Source organism: Hyperoodon ampullatus (genome assembly GCF_949752795.1).
Source record: "Hyperoodon ampullatus genome assembly, chromosome: 3".
Lineage (NCBI taxonomy): Eukaryota > Metazoa > Chordata > Mammalia > Artiodactyla > Ziphiidae > Hyperoodon > Hyperoodon ampullatus.
This window is the reverse complement of record NC_136916.1, coordinates 33,757,347-33,775,936: the sequence shown is the minus strand read 5'-3', so window position 1 is coordinate 33,775,936 and position 18,590 is coordinate 33,757,347. Positions and strand designations below refer to the sequence as shown.

Here is an 18,590-nt window from a genome sequence, read left to right as displayed (position 1 = left end):
TGAAAGGACCTTGAAAAGTCACCTAGTCCAACTCCCAACCTGGGTGCCAAAGTCTCCTGAGAGGTTGAACCCCTCCGGAGGCAGGCTCGCCCTTCTCCGAGGGTAGCCGGTTCCATCTTGGTGAACGGAAGACGGAATCCCGGTCTACACGCCAGCTCCGAATCCCCCGGAGGTCGGTTCTTGCTTACAGGAATGAAGATTTCCTTAGGACCAGGGCTCTTCCTCCTACACCGACCACCCTAACGTGCGTGCTAGAGAGCATGGGGATCTGTGGAAGACCCAGCACCCCCTCCAGCCTGCCTCCCAGCTGGGGCAGAGCTCCCGCCAAAGTGGACTTTCGCTGCCAGTGCAGCGCAGGTCTCCTCGTACGGTCCTCACACCCCCCACCCCCCACCCCACCGCAGAGGCACAGATAGGAGAGAAGCACCCAAGAGGCTGCAGGAAAGAGAAGGTTTCCAGCATCAGCCAACACTGCCCCTGGGGCTGCAGGTAGACACTTGAGTGAGGGCAGGTGGCAGCACCGGGGGTCTCTGATACCCTCCCCTTGGCCCATCAGGGCTGACACGTGGCCTTCCCCGGCAGCCGCTGGACAGGGGCTGGGGGACCAGCCAGGCTGCCCCAGGCGGCTGCCGGGAGCCCACCGTCAGAGTCCACTGTAGGGCTGCGCTGAGGTGGCAGCGGTCCTCACAGCTTCTTCTTCCTCACCACGGGGACGGGCACAACTTGGAAGATTTTGGCATGGTGGTCCTCGGTGTCCAGAGTCACCCAGGTGGGCCGGAAGCTGCCCTTGAAGCCAACGAATGCCATTTTCTCTGAAAAGCAGTGACGTCACATGAGCAGAAACTTCACGAGAGCGTGGCTATATGCCACGACCTTCCAGGCTTCCCCATCGCCATTCCCCTGCCCCCACCAGGCACCCCCTCCTCTAGCCACACTGGACTGTCCCCCCCCACCCCAGGGAGAGCTTTGTGGCCGGTTACTGGTGGTACCCGGCATTGGTTTGTACGGGGCACACAGGGTCTCACCTGAGCCTCCCAGCCACCTGTGCAGAGTGCTGGCTCTGGTTCCCACAGGAGACCTCCCAGGAACCCCAGCCACCTTTGAGCTGACCCTACAATTAGCAGCGAGTCTCTGAAGCCCAATGTCCCTATCTGTCAAATAATGGCATTCATCTACGAGATTTCTGCCCCAGCTCCAACATTCTGTGGCTTTAGAAGGGATTTCTGAGAAGTGGAGGAATTTGCCCAAGGGCACTTAGTAGATGGTGCAGCCCAGACCAGAACTCTATAGACTCCCGAGCCCCACGCAGGGCCCTCTGTCTCACAGCTCAGAGCTCGACCCCATCCGAGGGACTTGGGGATCCATGTCTACACTCAGGAACGGCCCGGCCTGGCAGGCAGCACACACCCATCACCACTGGGAAAGTGTCCCTTGACTTATGTCACCTTTATGTTCATCAACTTTTGGCGACAGGGTCTGAATTTAAAGGACAGAGGCCCCCAAATGCTTTCAGGACCAGGCTGGAGAAGATGCTTCTATTTTCCTATGTTCTCTTTTGGCTCGTTTGAAGGACTTTCACTGTTCCTGATTTTTCTCTGAGAGCTGCCTGGGATAAGCGTCCCATATGATAGATAGGCTGCTAGCTTTTTTTTTTTGCGGTACTTGGGCTTCTCACTGTTGTGGCCTCTCCCGTTGCGGAGCACAGGCTCCGGACGCGCAGACTCAGCGGCCATGGCTCACGGGCCCAGCGGCTCCGTGGCATGTGGGATCCTCCCGGACCAGGGCACGAACCCGTGTCCCCTGCATCTGCAGGCGGACTCTCAACAACTGCGCCACCAGGGAAGCCCAGGCTGCTAGCTTTGATGTGTTTTGCAGTCAGGATGGCATGGCCACTAAGGATGGCTGGCTTTGGATTCGAAAAAATAAGGATCCAAATTCTAACCTTAAATTACTTAACTAATTCTGTTTCTTCACCTTCAGTGGAAATAACAGTACCTGTCACACAGGTTATTAATGAATAACTGAGGTCGTTCCTGGATGTTCAGCAAGGTGCAAGGCTGAGCATTACGTGGTAACTACAATGGACATTATCATTATTATCTGGAGGGTTGCTCGGCCTCGCCTCTCGACCTCCCCCAGGACTCTCCCATCACACAGTCTGTAGTGACGATCATGAAATGCTGACATGTCTGTCCTGGCTGGCTTCTTCCCTAAGGGGTCTGTGCCAGGCTTTATGGCAGAAGAGCTGTGTGACCTTGATTCTCAAATGAGATTCTCACATGAGAGCTTTGCCAACTGCAAAGGGCTGTACAAATGCTGGCCATCAGCTGGAAAGCTGAGAAGACGTAGGGCCCCTGGCCGATTGGAGTAGCAGGAACTGGGTAGGAGGGTCAAACTGAGCCACTTTTCTGCTGATACTTTTGTGGAAAAAACGGGCCACCTGCTGAGTCGATAGGTGAGCAGCTCAAGCAATTTCCTTCCGGTGTCCGGTCACAAGTTGGAATGCTGTTGCTGCGGGGCAGGGATGGGGACAAGGTGGCCTCTTGCCCACACACACCTGCAGACAACTAGTTGTGTTGAGGATTCTGAGACCCCACCCAGGTTTGGGGGGAAAGTGGTCTGGTCCCGGCAGCGGGTGGCAGCAGCCTGCGCACCGGGCATCTGGATTCACGGTCAGGGTAAGGCCCCGTCCACACCCCTTACCTTTCAGTTTGAGGCCCTTGTCTGCCCCGAGCTTTTCCAGCACTCGAGTCCACGGGCCTCTGGAGACGTATCTTCCCTTCGATGCCATGAGAACTATGGAGCTGAGCAAGAAGGGATGGATGAGAGGACTTGACGACAAGCTGGATTCGGGGGTTCCCTGGGAGGGATGCTGGATTGTGCATGGTGGGACTCGAGCTAGCAGTGGCCAGAGGCCCGCCAGGGACTGGGGAAGGGCAGCCTCTCCCGGTGCCGAGCTGACCGGCTCTTTCCATGTGATGACCCACATCCTGAGCACCCTCCCACACATCTGGCTGCGGTTGGTGCCCATGGCCGCCTCTGCGCCTGCTCTCAGCTCCCTGCTGCTCCCTGTCTGTCCCCACAGAGGACAGAGCAGGTACGCAGAGCACCCCATCTGGGGGCCAGCACCCACGCCGGGGCCGGACACACAAACGACCGCAGCACGCGTCTCTTAACTTAAACACGCAAACCCTGTTTGAGCAGGACAAGATGGAGACATGGTGCTGGAAGAAGCCAGAGTGGGGAGTCACCCTGTGCTCGGAGGAGGGTTAACCCCTTAGGTTCACATCCTCCCTCTCCGCTCAGGCAGGACAGTGTTACTGTTCCATTTTACAAAGGGGGTGATGGAGGCAAATAGTTACCAAGTATCTGAGAGGACCTGCCAAAGGGGAAGCCGTGCCTGGGCGGAGGCAGAGGCCTGGAGCAATGGGTGTGCCCAGCCTGAAGGTCCTGACTTGCAAAAGCCCAGCTTGGGAGCAAAGAGTCTCTATTCCCCTGCCCTGGTTGCATTCAGGCCAAAGTGCTGGGAAAACAGCCGTCGTCGTGGTGGCAGACTCAGCCTGCTGGACCAGACGGCAGGAAGTGCACACCTCCCCCAGGAATAGAAACAGGGGCAGAGGCCCGACTGGGGCTTCTAGTTTGCAGCTCAGAGGAATCCTGTAACCACAGCCCACAGTCCAGACATGGAAGAACTGTATAGGATTCTGGAAGCTGTTGTTACCCCCATTTGGGTCCCATCGGGAGCAGAAGGCAAGCTCTTAAAATGCAAAGAGCTTGTGTGCAGGAGGAACAGAGGGGAAGGGAGCCGGGGACTGCATCTGGCTCTTCAGGAAAGCAGAGGGATTTTGGTGCCTGTTAAGGAGAGAGGGAGCATCGCAAACACATCCTCAACTTTGGATTCGGGCTCTGTTCCCGTTCAGAAGAAAAGCTAACATCCCTTTGGCTCAGTTAAGCCTTCTTGCTGGGCTGGACTCAAACAAAGGTCATGCCCTCCAGACAGGGCTCCCAGGAGCGGGACAGGGAGACGGAGCTTCTCGTGCGCCCAGCCTCCTGACAGCACCCAGAAGCTGCCTACACACTTCAGGTGCCCCTCTCTGTCTCATATGGGCATCTCATGCCCTCCAAGCTCCTGACCTGTCAGCACGGAGGTCCCCACGGGGTGGCTGGGCAGAGACAGCCCCTGGGAACCATCCCTGAAAGTTCGGGTGTGAGCAGTGGCCTCCTTCTTTCCCTGGGACCCTGGGGCAAGGCTGGCCCTGTGGAGGGGGTGGAAGGGGGTGACGGCCTGGCTTGGGCCTGCGGTGACAGTGGGGCAGGACCTGCCTTGCCCCATCCACTGCTGCTTTCCCGGAGGTCAGAGCAGGGTCTGGTGCCCAATTCCTATCTGGGTACCCAGTGCCAACCCAGGGCACGGCTCACACCAGGTACTTGGCAAGGTGCACCAGGGCCGCAGCACGGGCTGAAAGCTACCCTGCATGGGGTAGTCCCACGCCTCTCACCCCTGGTTCTAAACAGAGCAGCTCCGCATTTCAGTTTCTTATTCCAGGCCTCTGCATCCTGTTTCATTTCCAGAAAAAGTCCTTTGGCCCCAAAAGGCATGAAAACTAAAAATCTCTAGATGATCATGTATTTCCCCAAACTGGCAAATCTGGTCCTTCTGTATGAATCTGCATGTGAAAATGTCAGGCTAAAGAAGCTTGTGATGGGGGAAGAGAGTGGAGACCAAAGGTGGTTAAGCAAAACCCCATTCTCTGGAATCTCACATAGCGTCTAGTTCAAGTCATGCCCATCATGCGGCATCTCGGAAGTAGTACATTTGTTTTTGTCAATAAATATTTACCAAGTACCTCCTATATGACAGGTACCACATTAAGCACTTGGACTGTCTGCTGTGCCAGGTTGTGGCTTTGGAGTGAATTCTCCACCCATTATACTAGGAATGTAAATATGAGTTAGATATGGTCCCCACATCAAGAAGTCCATACCCTAGATGGGGGAGTGGATATGTCCACTGATCCTGCGGGGTACGGGGGGTAGGTAGAACTCTTTGGTTGGATTGGAAGAGACCTCACCAAAGAGATGATACATGTGAGTTAGATTTGGAAGGGGGAAGGGGGATTACCAAAGATTTCTAGGAAGGGGGCAGGAGATACAGGTATTTAAGAAGCTCAGCCCCCCAGTATGGTGGGTGGATTCGAGATGGGGAGGCTGGACAAGGGAGCCTGCTGGGTGACTGCCGACAGTGTGGGTGGCAGACAGAGCAGCGATGCAGAGGATGCCGCAGGATCCCTAGCAGGAGAGCAACGATGCAGGAAGAGTTGACAGGATGTGGTTATAGAGCGTGGTGGTGGCGAAACAGAAGAAAGACAAGAGTCCAGCATGATGCCCAGACTCTCGTCTAGCTGCCCGGATGGAAGATGATGGTTTCACCGAAATGTGGAAAAGAGGAGTGACTGGTTTGGGGGATTAAAAAAAAAGAAAAAGAAATGATGAGAATTCAGTTCCATAGGAGACATCCAGGTGGCATGGTCCAAGCTGCAGTTGGATTAAAAGTATCTGGTGTTTCAGAGGGAGATCTGGGCTGGAGATTCTCAAAAGCCACCAGCATTTGGATCATATTGAAAGTATGGGAGGGGATGAGCTCATGCCACGAGAGTGGGTCATGATGGGGGCACAGGGCCAGGGCAGGCTTCCCATTTGTAGCTGGGTAGAGCGTCCGCCTCAGCCTGACCTACATTCACCGCGGCCCTGGCTCCAAAGGGAGAGGCACCAGGCAGGGAAGCTTCCCAGCCAACACCCATGATGTGTGGGCAGACCGTGGACACTCCCCAAGCCTTCTCAGACCGGACTGTGCTGAAGGTTTCAGGGACAGGGAGGGAGGGGGACTCGGGCAGGGGTCTGCGGCGCCATCGGCCAGTTCCCGAAGCAGAGGTGCACACTCACTTGTCGGGGATGGCCAGCACGTAATTGAAGAGCTGCCACGGGATGCCCTGCAGGATGGCGGTCCTGAAGCTGGCTTGGCTCAACACGTGCCCTTGTCTCCCGTCAATCACCACCACCTGGATGCCATCCTCCGAGCTCGAGTACTTCTTCCCATCCACCTGCAGACAACAAGCAGCACACAGTGTGATGCAGGGGGTCCCAAAGGCAGCAGAGCCCCCAGGTTCTCCTGCCCTGGGGGGTTCCCACGCAGACTCTGAAGACAGAGGTTGCCAGTGCAGCTTTTCAAAGCATAAAACTCACTTCAGTCAGTTTCTTGCAAACCTCTGTAGTGGGCTGAATGATGCCCTCCCCCAAAGATACGTCTACTGCAACCTGTGAAAGTGACCTTATTTGGAACTAGGGCCTTTGCAGAGGTAATTAAGTTAAGGATCTTGAGATGAGGTCATCCTGGATTTCAGATGGGCCCGAAATCCAGTGGCAGATGTCCTTATAAGGACTAGGCAGAGGGAGGTGTAAGGCTCAGACACATGGGGGAGAGACCATGTGAGACAGAAGCAGAGGTTGGAGGGACGCCGCTACAGCCAAGGAACATCCAGGGCTGCCGGCAGCACCAGAGGCTAGAAGAGGCCTGGAACGGACCCTCCCTCAGAGCCTCCAGGGGGAACCAACCCTGCCAGCGCCTTGACTTGGGACTTCTGGCTTGTGAACTGCGAGAGGATAAGTTTCTGTTGTCTTAAGCCACCGGGTTTGCGGTCATTTGTGACAAGAGCCCTAGGAAACTAACACCACGTCTCAGTGAGCAAAGCCCCTCTGGGCAGGGGTTAGGGTTGCTTACTTCAATGTAGGCAAAGTCGTTCAGAAGGTGGAAGAAGCGCTGCTTGGCACTTTCCATCTTCACCTCCAGGAAGTGGTCCTTGGTCTTCTGGAAAATAAACAAAACCCAGTGTGGCTGTCAGGTTTGTGGAGTCAAGTGGACGGCCCGATGGGTGGTCATCCCCCTCACTGCCCCAGTCATGGGAGATGGTCTGAGGAGCGGAACAGATGTCTGGAGAGGACCCTGATGGGGTCTGGGCCCCCTGGGAGGGCCCGGGCGCGCTGTCGGCCACTCACCAGCTGAGAAGCAAAGAGCTTCTTGGGCATCGGCACGTCCACGATGGCCCTCTCTGCGAATTTGGGGTAGGCTGTGGCCGCGCAGTTGCTGACACCGGCGTTCTTTGGGATCAGAGCTTTAATCTTTATTCTCTCACAGCCTTTCACAGAGCAGAAGGCGAACTTCTCTCTCTCGTTCTGAGCTTTCAGGTTCAGGAAAAGCAGCCTGCGCACAGGAGCAGAGCGGGTGGTTCCCTCTGGTGTCCACACCCTCCTCTTCCTCCCCCTCCTCCCCCACCCCTCCTCCCCCAAAGGCATTTACTCAGAACTACGTGCTGGCCACAGTGATTAGAGCCGGTGGGCCCTACCAAAGGGATCTGTGTCTACCGCAAGGCTTTTTGGGTTTTGTTTTTAATTTTATTTATTTTTGGCTGCATTGGGTCTTCGTTGCTGCGTGCATGCTTTCTCTAGTTGTGGCGAGCGGGGGCTTCTCTTCATTGCTGCATGCAGGCTTCTCATTGTGGTGGCTTCTCTTGTTGCGGAGCACGGGCTCTAGGCACGCGGGCTTCAGTAGTTGCGGCACGCGGGCTCGGTAGTTGTGGTTTGCGGGCTTCAGGGCCTAGGCTCAGTACTTGTGGCTCATGGGCTTAGTTACTCTGCGGCACGTGCGATCTTCGCGGACCAGGGCTCGAACCCGTGTCCCCTGCATTGGCAGGTGGATTCTTAACCACTATGCTACCGGGGAAGTCCTACCACAAGGTTTTATGTGGTTGGAGAAATTAAAAACAAATGCATTGAAGAAAAAGCTAACACTGACACTTTTCATTTTCTGAGCACATACTCTATGCCATGCTATGCACATGCCGTCAACTGACATATTATCTCATTTAATCCTCAGACAATCCAGTCCAGCAGGCACTGTTGTCATCCTAATTTCTCAGATCCCAATGGCTCAGAGAAGTGAAGTGACGTGCCAGGACCACACAGCACGAAGGGGACAGAGCTGGGAATTTCCATCCCAACCCTGTGCCTGGTGAGGAAAATGCTCACCAAGGGGATGTGTGTGAATGTGAGGAGAAAGAGGGAAGCAGAACTGGGTGGGCCATCTGGTCCCTAGGGCTTGGCTGTTTTCAGCACAGGAGCCCAGGAAGCCCAGCTGGGATGACTTCCTGAAGATGCCTGGCTTCCCTCTCAGGAACACACCTCCACTTTGTTTGAGTTCACTTGAGTGGCTTTACGTTCCTTGACATCAAGCAACCCCTGAATAGAATATAATGTTCATATGGAAGAACTGCTGGGGGATCTCTCTCTCCGCTGAGAACAGAGCTTCTTCCTCCGCATTCCATGCTCTGCATGGGGCGGGGGAGGCTTTGAGCTGCTTAGGAGGAAGGCAGTTCAGTGCTGCCTGTCATCATTTCTCCACCAGAGGCTCCCACACAAGGGCAGAAACCACCCCAGGGGACAAGGTCATGAGCCAAATCCTGGAAAGAGACCCAGAGACTCTGTTCCTAGGGCTTCTGCACAATACTATCAGTATTCAGGTTTCCCTGCTGTCATGGTATATCAAATTATCCAAACTGGAGGGCCCGAGAAGACCATCTAGCTTCCACTCCTTATTTTCCAGACAGCAGCTGCCCTCTCTAATCCTCACCTTCAACATGGATGCGTCCTAGTCAGCTGGACCGGGAGGCCCTGGCGTCAGTAAGCCTGGGCTCAAATCCTGGCTGTGACCAGGTAGTATTTCAGAGCAGCCCTACTGATGGCCGTGCACCTGAATACTACACTTATGTATAGTTCAGCAGTACCTCACTTAGGTGGCATCTGGCAAACTCCAGGACACAGATGCAATCACCTGAGTGTTTTTTTTTTAACCTCGAAGAGTTTTTACAGAGGTGAATCAGGGTGTGAAATATATTTCACACTTTGGGACCCCTTCACTTGTAGCCTACTTACTTTTTCTTTTACCCCCAATTATAACAAGCTGCTTATCAAGTGTCTTAGGCCATAGCAGAATAGAAGGTAGCCATTGAAAGCAGGTGCTCTGAATGTGAGTAAGAAAAAGCAACACATTTGTAAGGCAGAAAGATCATGAAAACAGCCCTAAGAATTCAAAAAGCCCAAGAGTTTGGGCTTTTGCACAGGCAACAGACATCCTGTAACCCATCTCACAGTCCCTATAAGGCTATCACTGAATTAAAGCGCAGCATAATAATCAATAGGTATGATGATTAAGCTACCAACAAAAAGGTTGAATTAAGCAGCAAAATCTGCTTAAAGGGGAAACATTGCAATTTTTAAATGTGTTGATCAAAAAGGTTCAACTTGTTTAGTGGCCGTTTCCATTTGAAAAATTCACACCTTTGCAACATCCCAATTCTCACGATCCTATCGATAAAAGAAGAAATCATGCACAGGTGGTGCTATGAAGACTTTCACCTTATTACCATTTTAAAAATCATAATATTGACCGTTTCTGCTGTTGTATGAAGGATATTTAATTCCCCCTCTGGTTTTCACATGGAAGGGTTTTTCTAAACACTCTTGGCCCCAGCTCATCCCCTCACTGACGTCTTCCCGGGGGAAGTGGAGTGACTCGTGTGGTTGCTGGATGGGGGTACATAGGTCAGCCTGTAGAGAGGCGGACTCTGGTCTGCTCCCCCTTGCACCCTAAGTTTTGGGAGTTGGGCTCTGAGTGGGGAGCCCCCTGGTTGCTCAGGGCTGCCTGGGACTGGGTAGGTGCACTCGGGAACAGCATTGGGAAGATCTGTTCCCCAGCAGCTCCATCATCAGTAGGACAGACAGTTCCTTCTTCACCTGCTGTCGTGCCTGCTCCACCACTGGCTTAGAACTGATGTGGGAAAAGGGGTGCTACTTCCCCTAACCCCAACATTTTTTTTTTTTTTTTTTTTTGCGGTACGTGGGTCTCTCACTGCTGTGGCCTCTCCCGTTGCGGGGCACAGGCTCCGGACGCGCAGACTCAATGGCCATGGCTCACGGGCCCAGCCGCTCCGCGGCATGTGGGATCTTCCCGGACCGGGGCACGAACCCGTGTCCCCTGCATCGGCAGGCGGACTCTCAACCACTGAGCCACCAGGGAAGCCCCCCAACATTTTTACTTACGCTTCTGACTTTCAAATTTGAATTTTCCTTTAATCAAACCGATAAAGCCCTACCTTTATAGATATTTCTAAGCATCTTCTATCTCATTACCCTTGATTTCACTACAAGAATGGAAAAAATGGCCATAAAACAATCCTTTACCCTTAGTCCCTGGAGGGCTGGCTAGCAACAGCTTCCCCGCTTTGGAGACGTGCTGGCATTCTGCAGATGTTAGAATACTCTCTTTTTAAGGGAGGCGACCAGATAGCTCACTATCTCTGGGGACAGTACTCTGTCCCCATTAGATCCCTGCTGAATAGAACCTACTGCAGTTCTGCAAAAGGGGGAGAATTTTGGTTACAGATAGATGTGAGCTCAAAACTAGCCACGCCAAGTTTGTGCAGTGTCCCCGGAGCAAGTCATTCCTATTTATCCTGCGCCTTCTTTGACCATCTCTCTCTTTTTTTTTTTTTGGCCGCACTGCGCGGCACGCGGGATCTTAGTCCCCCAACCAGGGCTCAAACCTGTGCCCCCTGCAGTGGAAGCAGGGAGTCTCAACCACTGGGCCACCAGGGAAGTCCCTGCCCATCTCTAAATTAGGGATAATATCATCTGCTCTGACTGAGTTGTATGGAAGTGAGGTCCTGTACCACATTTTCTCAGTTCTAAGATTCACTGGTTTTACTTTCCCCCCCTGAAACAGGTATATTCACTACAATCCATGTGTATATTCATAGAGTGCTTATTTCACTCCCAAAGCGTCAGAGCTTTAAAAGTGTCATTGGTGGATGGCACAAACTGCCTGAGAATAGGAGTGCCTAGGAAAGGATCCTACGTTAACCGGCACCAACTGCATGGCAGGTCTGAGGATTATTGGAAAGGCCGGGGGACAGCATGAGAATGACCGCTTTCCTGCAGCCAGGAGGGGGCTTCTCACCCCGAGTCCTCGTCCCAGTAATAGTGGCTCTTGCCAGGGTAGTTCTGCTCCACTTTGTCCATCTGCAAGGTCCTCACGAAGATGCCCGTCTTGGACGTTTGCTTCAGCAGGCGATTGTGGACATCCGAGAGGATAGAAAAGGTGGTGCCCCGGGGGTAGCAGAGCCCCACTCGAATCCAGTCGCCCCTAGAACCGGAAGGGCAGTCAGGTTACAAGCGAGGATGTCCAGGCCACAGGGCCTCCTCGGTGTGCCCTGGCCAGAGACCAAAGCGTCCTCCACCAAATGGCACTTCCACTTTTCAGTGGGAATTTTTGAAAGAATGCCCGCTGTTGGTCATGACTGCGTCACAAAGTGTTCAAGGGGAGAGGGAGAAACGGTGACTGCAGTGAATGAGGGGGATCATTGCAATGGGTCGGTGGGGCGTCCCCAGGGCCTGCATTGGGTGCTCTATTGTGGATCGTTGGCTGGGGGAAAAAAAATGAACCTTCTTTCAATAGGGCTGGAGTGAAAGAGCCAGGATCTGTAAGACCTGGATTCAGCCCCTTCCTGGTCTGGCCTGACTGTGGGGCCCATTTCAACTCTTTGGATATCATTTTCTGCAACTGATAAATGTCTGCCTCACGGGACTACTGTGACAAGTTAATGATGTGCATAGAAAATACGTGAACGTAAATACATGAAGCTCTCTCCAGATGCCCTCAGCTTAATCCCCTTAATACCTCACAGAGCCTTGTTCCCGCCCCCTTCCCCCCCATAAAATGGTAACAAGAGCCACCAGGGATTTTTGACCAATTACTGAGCCCTTTGTAAAGCCAGGTCCTGGGTGAAACGCCTACCACACACTCCCACTCGATCCCCACTGCAGCTCTACAGAGTAAGACTATCCCCATCTCCTAGATGAAGGAACTCAGGTTCCCAGGGGTGAGATGCCCTGCCCGAGGTCACCCACACCCAGAACGGGGGCTCAGCCCAGGTCTTCTGATTCTTAACCACCGAGTGATGTCACGTCTAGATCCATCCTCGTGCAGGGATGACGTGGGCGAACCTGTGGGTCTGTGAGCGGGAAGCCCGGGGCTTTGCAATGAGGCATCATTAACACTGCTGCTTTGAGCTCAGCCAGAGCAGCTGTCCCCATGTCACACTGCTCCTAGCCAGGCACCCACTCACTTGTTGAAGTTGATGAGCCAGATGGTGAGCTCGGCAGGGGCCGTCTGGTCCCAGTGGATGGTGTAGCCCTTCCGCAGGGTGATGACTGGCTGGTACTGCTGGTAGTGGGTGCTCCTGGTCAGGGCCCCCTCCAGGTAGAGAGGGTGGCTAGGGAAGTCATTCTTGATGATCTTCATTCGCAGATTACTGGTCTTGTAGGCCTGAATGTACATCTTTTAAAGCCCAGAGAGGAAACACACAACGAGGCAATGACAAGGGATTATTCCAAGAGCGTCTGGTTAGCATCTGACTACAGACTACACTTTCAAAAGGACTTTCTCTTCACAGAGCCCTTTTTAGAAAGCTTGAATGAAAGAAGGCCAAATAAGGGGGCATCTCCTTCTGCTGGTGAATGCAGCCTGAGCCGTACTGTGCAATCCAGCTAACTCTTTCTGTACATCTTCAAAAAAAAAAGAGTAGATGAGAGACCAGTGGAAACTTGAGGGGAGTCTGCTTAAGAGTCAGCGAATTTTGGAAAAGGAGGGGTGTCAGGAAAGAGGAGGAAGGGAGAGAGTTTTATTACACTTCTGCTGCAAATGCAACTTCCCTTTCACCGGCTGCTGTCCTGTCTGTATTTGAGAAAGAGCCTGATGTGTTGCCTACTTCTCCCTCTGATTCTCAGTGTCTGGCCTGTGTGGCCAGTCCATGTGGCTATTGGTGCACATCGGGGGATGAATGGCATCTCATTTCAGAGACAAATATGAAAGCAAGACTGTCAGCCACTGAGTCCAAGGGACAAAACAAAAGAGCCTGGATGATTTGGGCCACCCTTGGTTTAAAACACTGTTTCCTGATAGAGAACAGACCTGTGGTTGCCAAGGGGAAGGGAGGGAGGGAGAGGGATGGACTGGGAGTTTGGGGTTGGCAGACGCAAACTATTATATTTAGAATAGATAAACAACAAGGTCCTACTGTATAGCACAGGGAACTATATTCAGTATCCTGGGATAAACCATAATGGAAAAGAATATTATAAAAAAAAGAATGTCTGTATGTGTATAACTGAGTCACTTGGCTGTACAGCAGAGATTGGCAGAGCATTGTAAATCAACTCTACTTCAATAAAACATTCGTTAAAAAAAATAAAACACTGTGTCCTGTTTTAGGACCTGTCCCATTTCATTAGGTGACATCCCTGTAGCTGTGGCCAAGAGAGACCATCACATCAAGATGCGATAATGTTGTGCCTTTGGAAAGAAGGGGTTATCTTCCCCTCTAGTTGTATCACATATAAAATGGGAAGAGAAACTTCAACCCTGCCCTAGTATGGCGTTGTCATGGGTATAAGAATTTAAAGGTATAGTAAAGCCTTTTGTAAGCTGCAATGTGGAGGGAGGAGATTATTAATAATAATTCACCAGTAGCCAGGTATGGTAACCTCCAAGCTCTAACTAACAATCAGCCCTTTTCAGCAGAAAATAAGCAATGTATCAGAAAGAAAGGGTGGGAGGGAAGCTCAAGATCAAGGCTCCACATGGGACGTCTCGCCCTTGAATCAGGGATGCTATAATCCCGCAGTGTGCCTGAAAGCCTTAAGGGTTTGGTCAGCCTTTAGTTATTCAGGTCATGACCCCAACCTGTCAGCCCCTTCTGACTCTACTTCCCTTCTTATCTGCCTTAGACCATCAGGTCAACCACTCACTCCCGTAGCATAAAATCCCTTGCCCTGCCCACCCATGCAGCAGATGCCTCGGCCTGGATCATTCCAGGGGTCCACCTCCTCTGCAGGGCTCTGGAGCAGGGCTGAGAAAGTCCTGCAGCCAGGAAGAACGGTGCCCCTTCCATGCTCCGTCTGCAGTCCCCACTGGGTCTGCAGCACCGCCTGGCACTCCTTCCACACGCCTCTGTCAGCATCTTCCAGTCTCCACGGCACCTCTTCCCAACCTGATCATTCTTTGCAGGCCACCCGGCTCAGGCCCACTCTCTGCCCTCTCAGTGCATGACCTCCCCTTCTACTGCGGAAAGAAATACGCTGGACCTCCCTGCCCCTGGCCCCTGCCTTCCTCTTTGCCCCCCTCCTGCTAACGATCCCTCCCGCCTCCGCTGGCACCCGCTCCCTGCACGGCCCCGCCTCCAGGGGCCCACCTCGCCCCCCATGGCCCTTCTCCTTCACTGGCACTAGCCCCTGCCCCATCCCTCCCCAGAGCCGAAATCACTTTTAGCTCTTTTCTCTTTTTTAGGGGGGCATGCCTCGGGGCTTGTGGGATTTCAGTTCCCTGAGGGATCGAACCCAGGTCCCCTGCAGTGAAAGCATGGAGTCTTAACCACTGGACCACCAGGGGAGTCCACCTTTCTCTCTTTTCTAATGCCCGGGATGCTGATGCCCACAGTGGTGAGAGTAATGCCTGCCTGGGGGATGGTTGTGAGGATTCCTCATTCCTACGTTTTCCTGCCCCTTCGGGGGTCACTGGGCTCACGTGCTTCCCTCCTGATCTGACAGCTCCTCGTTTCCTCGGGGGCTCTCTCCCCTTTTGCTCATCTAGTCCTCAGCTACCCTTCCAAGTAACCTCAGTAACAATACTACAGTAACTCATACTTCCACATTCCAGGCACTGACTCAGCCTGCTGTCCCATGGGGCCACTGGGCACTGGAAATGCGGCCGGTGTGGCTGAGGACCCGAATTTTAAATCTCATTTTAATTAATTTAAATTTCGAACCAAAAGCGGGGTAAAATAGTTTTCCAGCTAAATAGTTAAACATAGCTTTATTGTTTGGGTAGGACTAGCTTTTACTTTAATTGTAGAAAATTCGCATCCAAATTGAGTGGGCTATAAGTATAAAATATGCAGGGAGTTTCGAAGACTTAGAACAGGAAAAAAATATGAATGTAAAGTGCCTCATTAATGATTTTTTTATACTGATTACATGTTGAGATGATAGTATTTTGAATATATCGAGTTTAACAAAGTATATTATTAAAATAGATTTCCCCCATTTCTTTTGCCTTTTCAACGTGGCTACGAGAACATTCAAGATCACCCGGACGGCTTGCATTGTATTTCTGGTGGAGGGGGCTGGTAAAGCACTCTATGTGCTCAGTAAAAGGGTTCAACTATTATCCTGATTTTAGAGATGAGGAAATTGACACTCCAGAGTTTAGGTAACCTGCCCAAGGTCACACAGTTAGTAGGTGCCAAAGCCTGACTTCTTTTTCTAAGCATTCTGCTTACAAAGTGTTTTCACTTGGACTTTTTGAAAATCCTACTGGGTTACCAGAAAAAAATAAAAAGAAAGAAAGAAAGAAAAAGGAAGAAGAAACCTATGTCCCTTTGTGGCCTGGCACAGAGGCAGGCATGCAGTAGGCTCTCACTCAATGCTTGTCCCATGAGTGAGTCACTGGTGACACTGAGGGGGTGTGCCCTGCATCCCCACCTGTGCATAGCGCCCGCTGCAGATGGCGCCTCTCCAGTCTGGAACATTGATGCAGTCTGGGTGCCGGACCAGCCAGTTGTCGTCCTTGGTGAGGTAGGACCCAGGGTACTCGGACACGGAGCCATCCACATCATGGAACACTGACGTCTTGTCCCCGTCCATATCCAGCTGGTTGAACCAAGGCCCAGGCTCTCCAAAGAACACTCTAGAAGTAATCTAAACAGAGCCCAGGAATGTGAGGCTGGACCAGAAGGTGAAGGGAAGCAGCAGCTGTGGTCAGGCCAGGGCGAAGTTTCTGATTTCCAGACCTTACAAACCAGCCAAACCAAAGATGCTCTGGGGCAGCACAGGAAAGCGCATGGCTGACCTCTCGGATGGAGCCAGAGAAACAGCCAAACGTTCACTGTGCCTCAGCTCTCAGACCCAGCACGTTATTTTGGCCTCTGCTCACTGGAGGGTTGGCTGCTGCGTGTGACCCTGGAGAGAGCTCTAATACGTGGCTCAAAACACTGCAGGGGGGCTTCCCTGGTGGCGCAGTGGTTGAGAGTCCGCCTGCCGATGCAGGGGACACGGGTTCATGCCCCAGTCCGGGAAGATCCCACATGCCGCGGAGCGGCTGGGCCCGTGAGCCATGGCCGCTGAGCCTGCGCGTCCGGAGCCTGTGCTCCGCAATGGGAGAGGCCACAAGAGTGAGAGGCCTGCGAACCGCAAAAAAAAAAAAAAACCACTGCAGGGATGGGGAGGCAGGCACAGGAGTGTGTGCGTGTGAGTGTGTGTGTGCGTGAGTGGGTATGAGTGAACGTGAGGAGTGTGTGTGCGTGTGCATGCACGTGTATGGGTGTGAGTTGTGTGTGCGTGCGTGAGTGGGTGAGTGTGAGTGCGTGCGTGTGAGTGTGTGTGCTCGCGTGTGTGCGTGAGTGGGTGTGAGTGAATGTGTGTGTGTATGTGGAGAGGCAATGAGGCTGAGTGGCAGTGAATGTATGAGAAAGTACATATACATGTACAATAAATGCACACACACACATCGCGTGGATATGTGGGAGAGAGAACGTGTGTGTGAGTGTGTGGTGTGTTTCAGGAAGACAGTCTTTCAACACGAGCCCTTGGAGATTTCTATGACTGACCTCTTTCAGGCCCTCTGTGGCCTGAGTAAAGAAATTCAGTAACCTGAGTTTCACATCTTTTCCCTCAGGCTGCCAGGAACTGGGCGGACAGGCAAAGGGCAGGAGCAGAAGGCTGGAGGAGGAGGGGAGGTCCGGGCAAGCTGTAACCCAGAGGAAAGAGCCCAGGAGCCTTGGCCCTGCCTCGTCTCAAAGCGCAGCCCTTTGTCCTGACCTCCTCACCCCCGGCTCCTAACTTGTTGGCTACCTAGGGCTAGGAGGGCCCTGTTTATTATGTTCCACTCTCCGGGAGAAATTAAACAGAGCATCTTCAGCAACGATTCCTTTGGGAATTGCTGGGGTTTTTTTTTTTTTTAGATGAATTGTGCTAACTGAAGTGGCCCGGTCACCAGACTCGGTAGGTCGAACCCAAGAGCCTTGGAGGAACAGAGCCTCAGAACCTTGAGGGCAGTGGAAACTTCCTTCTGAGGCTTGGGTGGGTTCTGAGCAGGGTGAAGGCAAGGGGGCATTTACCCAGACTTGACCTGTGGGGCAAACTACACTTGTACTTTTCCAGTTTGGATGCAGACAGACCTGGGACGTGGCCCAGCCTGCTTGGAGGAGAATGTTCAACCCCTGCGGTGGTGGCAACGGCTCAAACTCCAGGCCCCCCAGGGACTTGTGAATCACTGCCCAGAGTCTGGGTTTGCCGGGAGCTTGCCCTGGCGCCTCGAGGACTCACCGGGACGTCCTCAAAGGCAATGCCGGTTACGTTGTTATGGGGGCAGCTCTGCCAGGCGTTGTTCAGACGGAAAGCCAGGGCGCTGGTGTGCCGGCCCTCCAGGGCTGCAAACTTGCGGAAAGTGCAGTTCTGGATGTTGATGGGGCCGTCGTAGAACTGAATTCCTCGGATCGGGAAATTCCTACGGAGTTAAGGAAACCAGATGTCAGGCTGATTGCCATGTTGTGCCGCCACATTGTTTACACCCTCCGAGGTGGATGCTAAGAGACCTTCTGGGTAAACCATTCCTGATTCCCACCCCCAAAACTCCCCCTATAACAGAACATTATTGATGCATTAATTAATTCACTGAGAGAGCACTTATGGACACAGTAAATGTCAATAAATGATTACTGGATGAATTATTAGATGGATGGATGGATGGATGGATGGAGAGATGGATGTCTAGCTGCTGGCTTGGGGTTTGAGAGACGGTCCTCTATACAAACATTTCCCCAGGGCTTCCCTGGTGGCGCAGTGGTTGAGAGTCCGCCTGCCAATGCAGGGGACACGGGTTCGTGCCCCGGTCAGGGAGGATCCCACATGCCGCGGAGCGGCTGGGCCCGTGAGCCATGGCCACTGAGCCTGCACGTCTGGAGCCTGTGCTCCGCAACGGGAGAGGCCACAACAGTGAGAGGCCCGCGTACCGCAAAAAACAAAACAAAAACATTTCCCCACATATTCCCATCCTATGAAGAGGCATTGGATAAATACTCTAAATATTACTGGAGAGAGCCAGTATCATGTCCCTTGGGAGAGTAGAGCCATTACTCATTATCGCCTTGGTCTCAGTTGCTATAACAATTTAATTAGATTAAGACCCAGATGAGCTTCCTCTCTGTGAGTAAGCCTTTCGATTGGCAGTATGCTGGGTTTGGGAAACTAGGGAGAGGAAGGACACACAATGGAGGGTGATAATGAAATGGAAGAATAGCTGCCCGGTGATGTTTCAAGCATCCCTAGAAGGGAGGGCAGGCCCCCCTGGGAGGGCAAGACTGTGAACTGCCAGGGGACCCCAAGAAGGGCCTGATACCCCAGAGGCAGGGAAAGATGGAGGAAGA

At 52.8% G+C, this 18,590-nt stretch overlaps 1 protein-coding gene across 1 annotated transcript in view; it reads right to left on the bottom strand.

Moving 5' to 3' along the window:
- Positions 1–684: 684 nt before the first annotated feature.
- Positions 685–18,590, bottom strand: part of CEMIP (cell migration inducing hyaluronidase 1) — a gene marked incomplete at both ends in the record, with an annotated part of 72,116 nt that continues 54,210 nt past the window's right edge. Inside the window, 9 exons of the mRNA XM_079700840.1 lie at positions 685–812; positions 2,704–2,804; positions 5,944–6,101; positions 6,779–6,865; positions 7,054–7,258; positions 11,069–11,254; positions 12,237–12,448; positions 15,649–15,864; positions 17,491–17,671. Coding sequence (XP_079556966.1) covers positions 685–812; positions 2,704–2,804; positions 5,944–6,101; positions 6,779–6,865; positions 7,054–7,258; positions 11,069–11,254; positions 12,237–12,448; positions 15,649–15,864; positions 17,491–17,671 — 1,474 coding nt within the window. The remainder of the gene's footprint in view (positions 813–2,703; positions 2,805–5,943; positions 6,102–6,778; positions 6,866–7,053; positions 7,259–11,068; positions 11,255–12,236; positions 12,449–15,648; positions 15,865–17,490; positions 17,672–18,590) is intronic.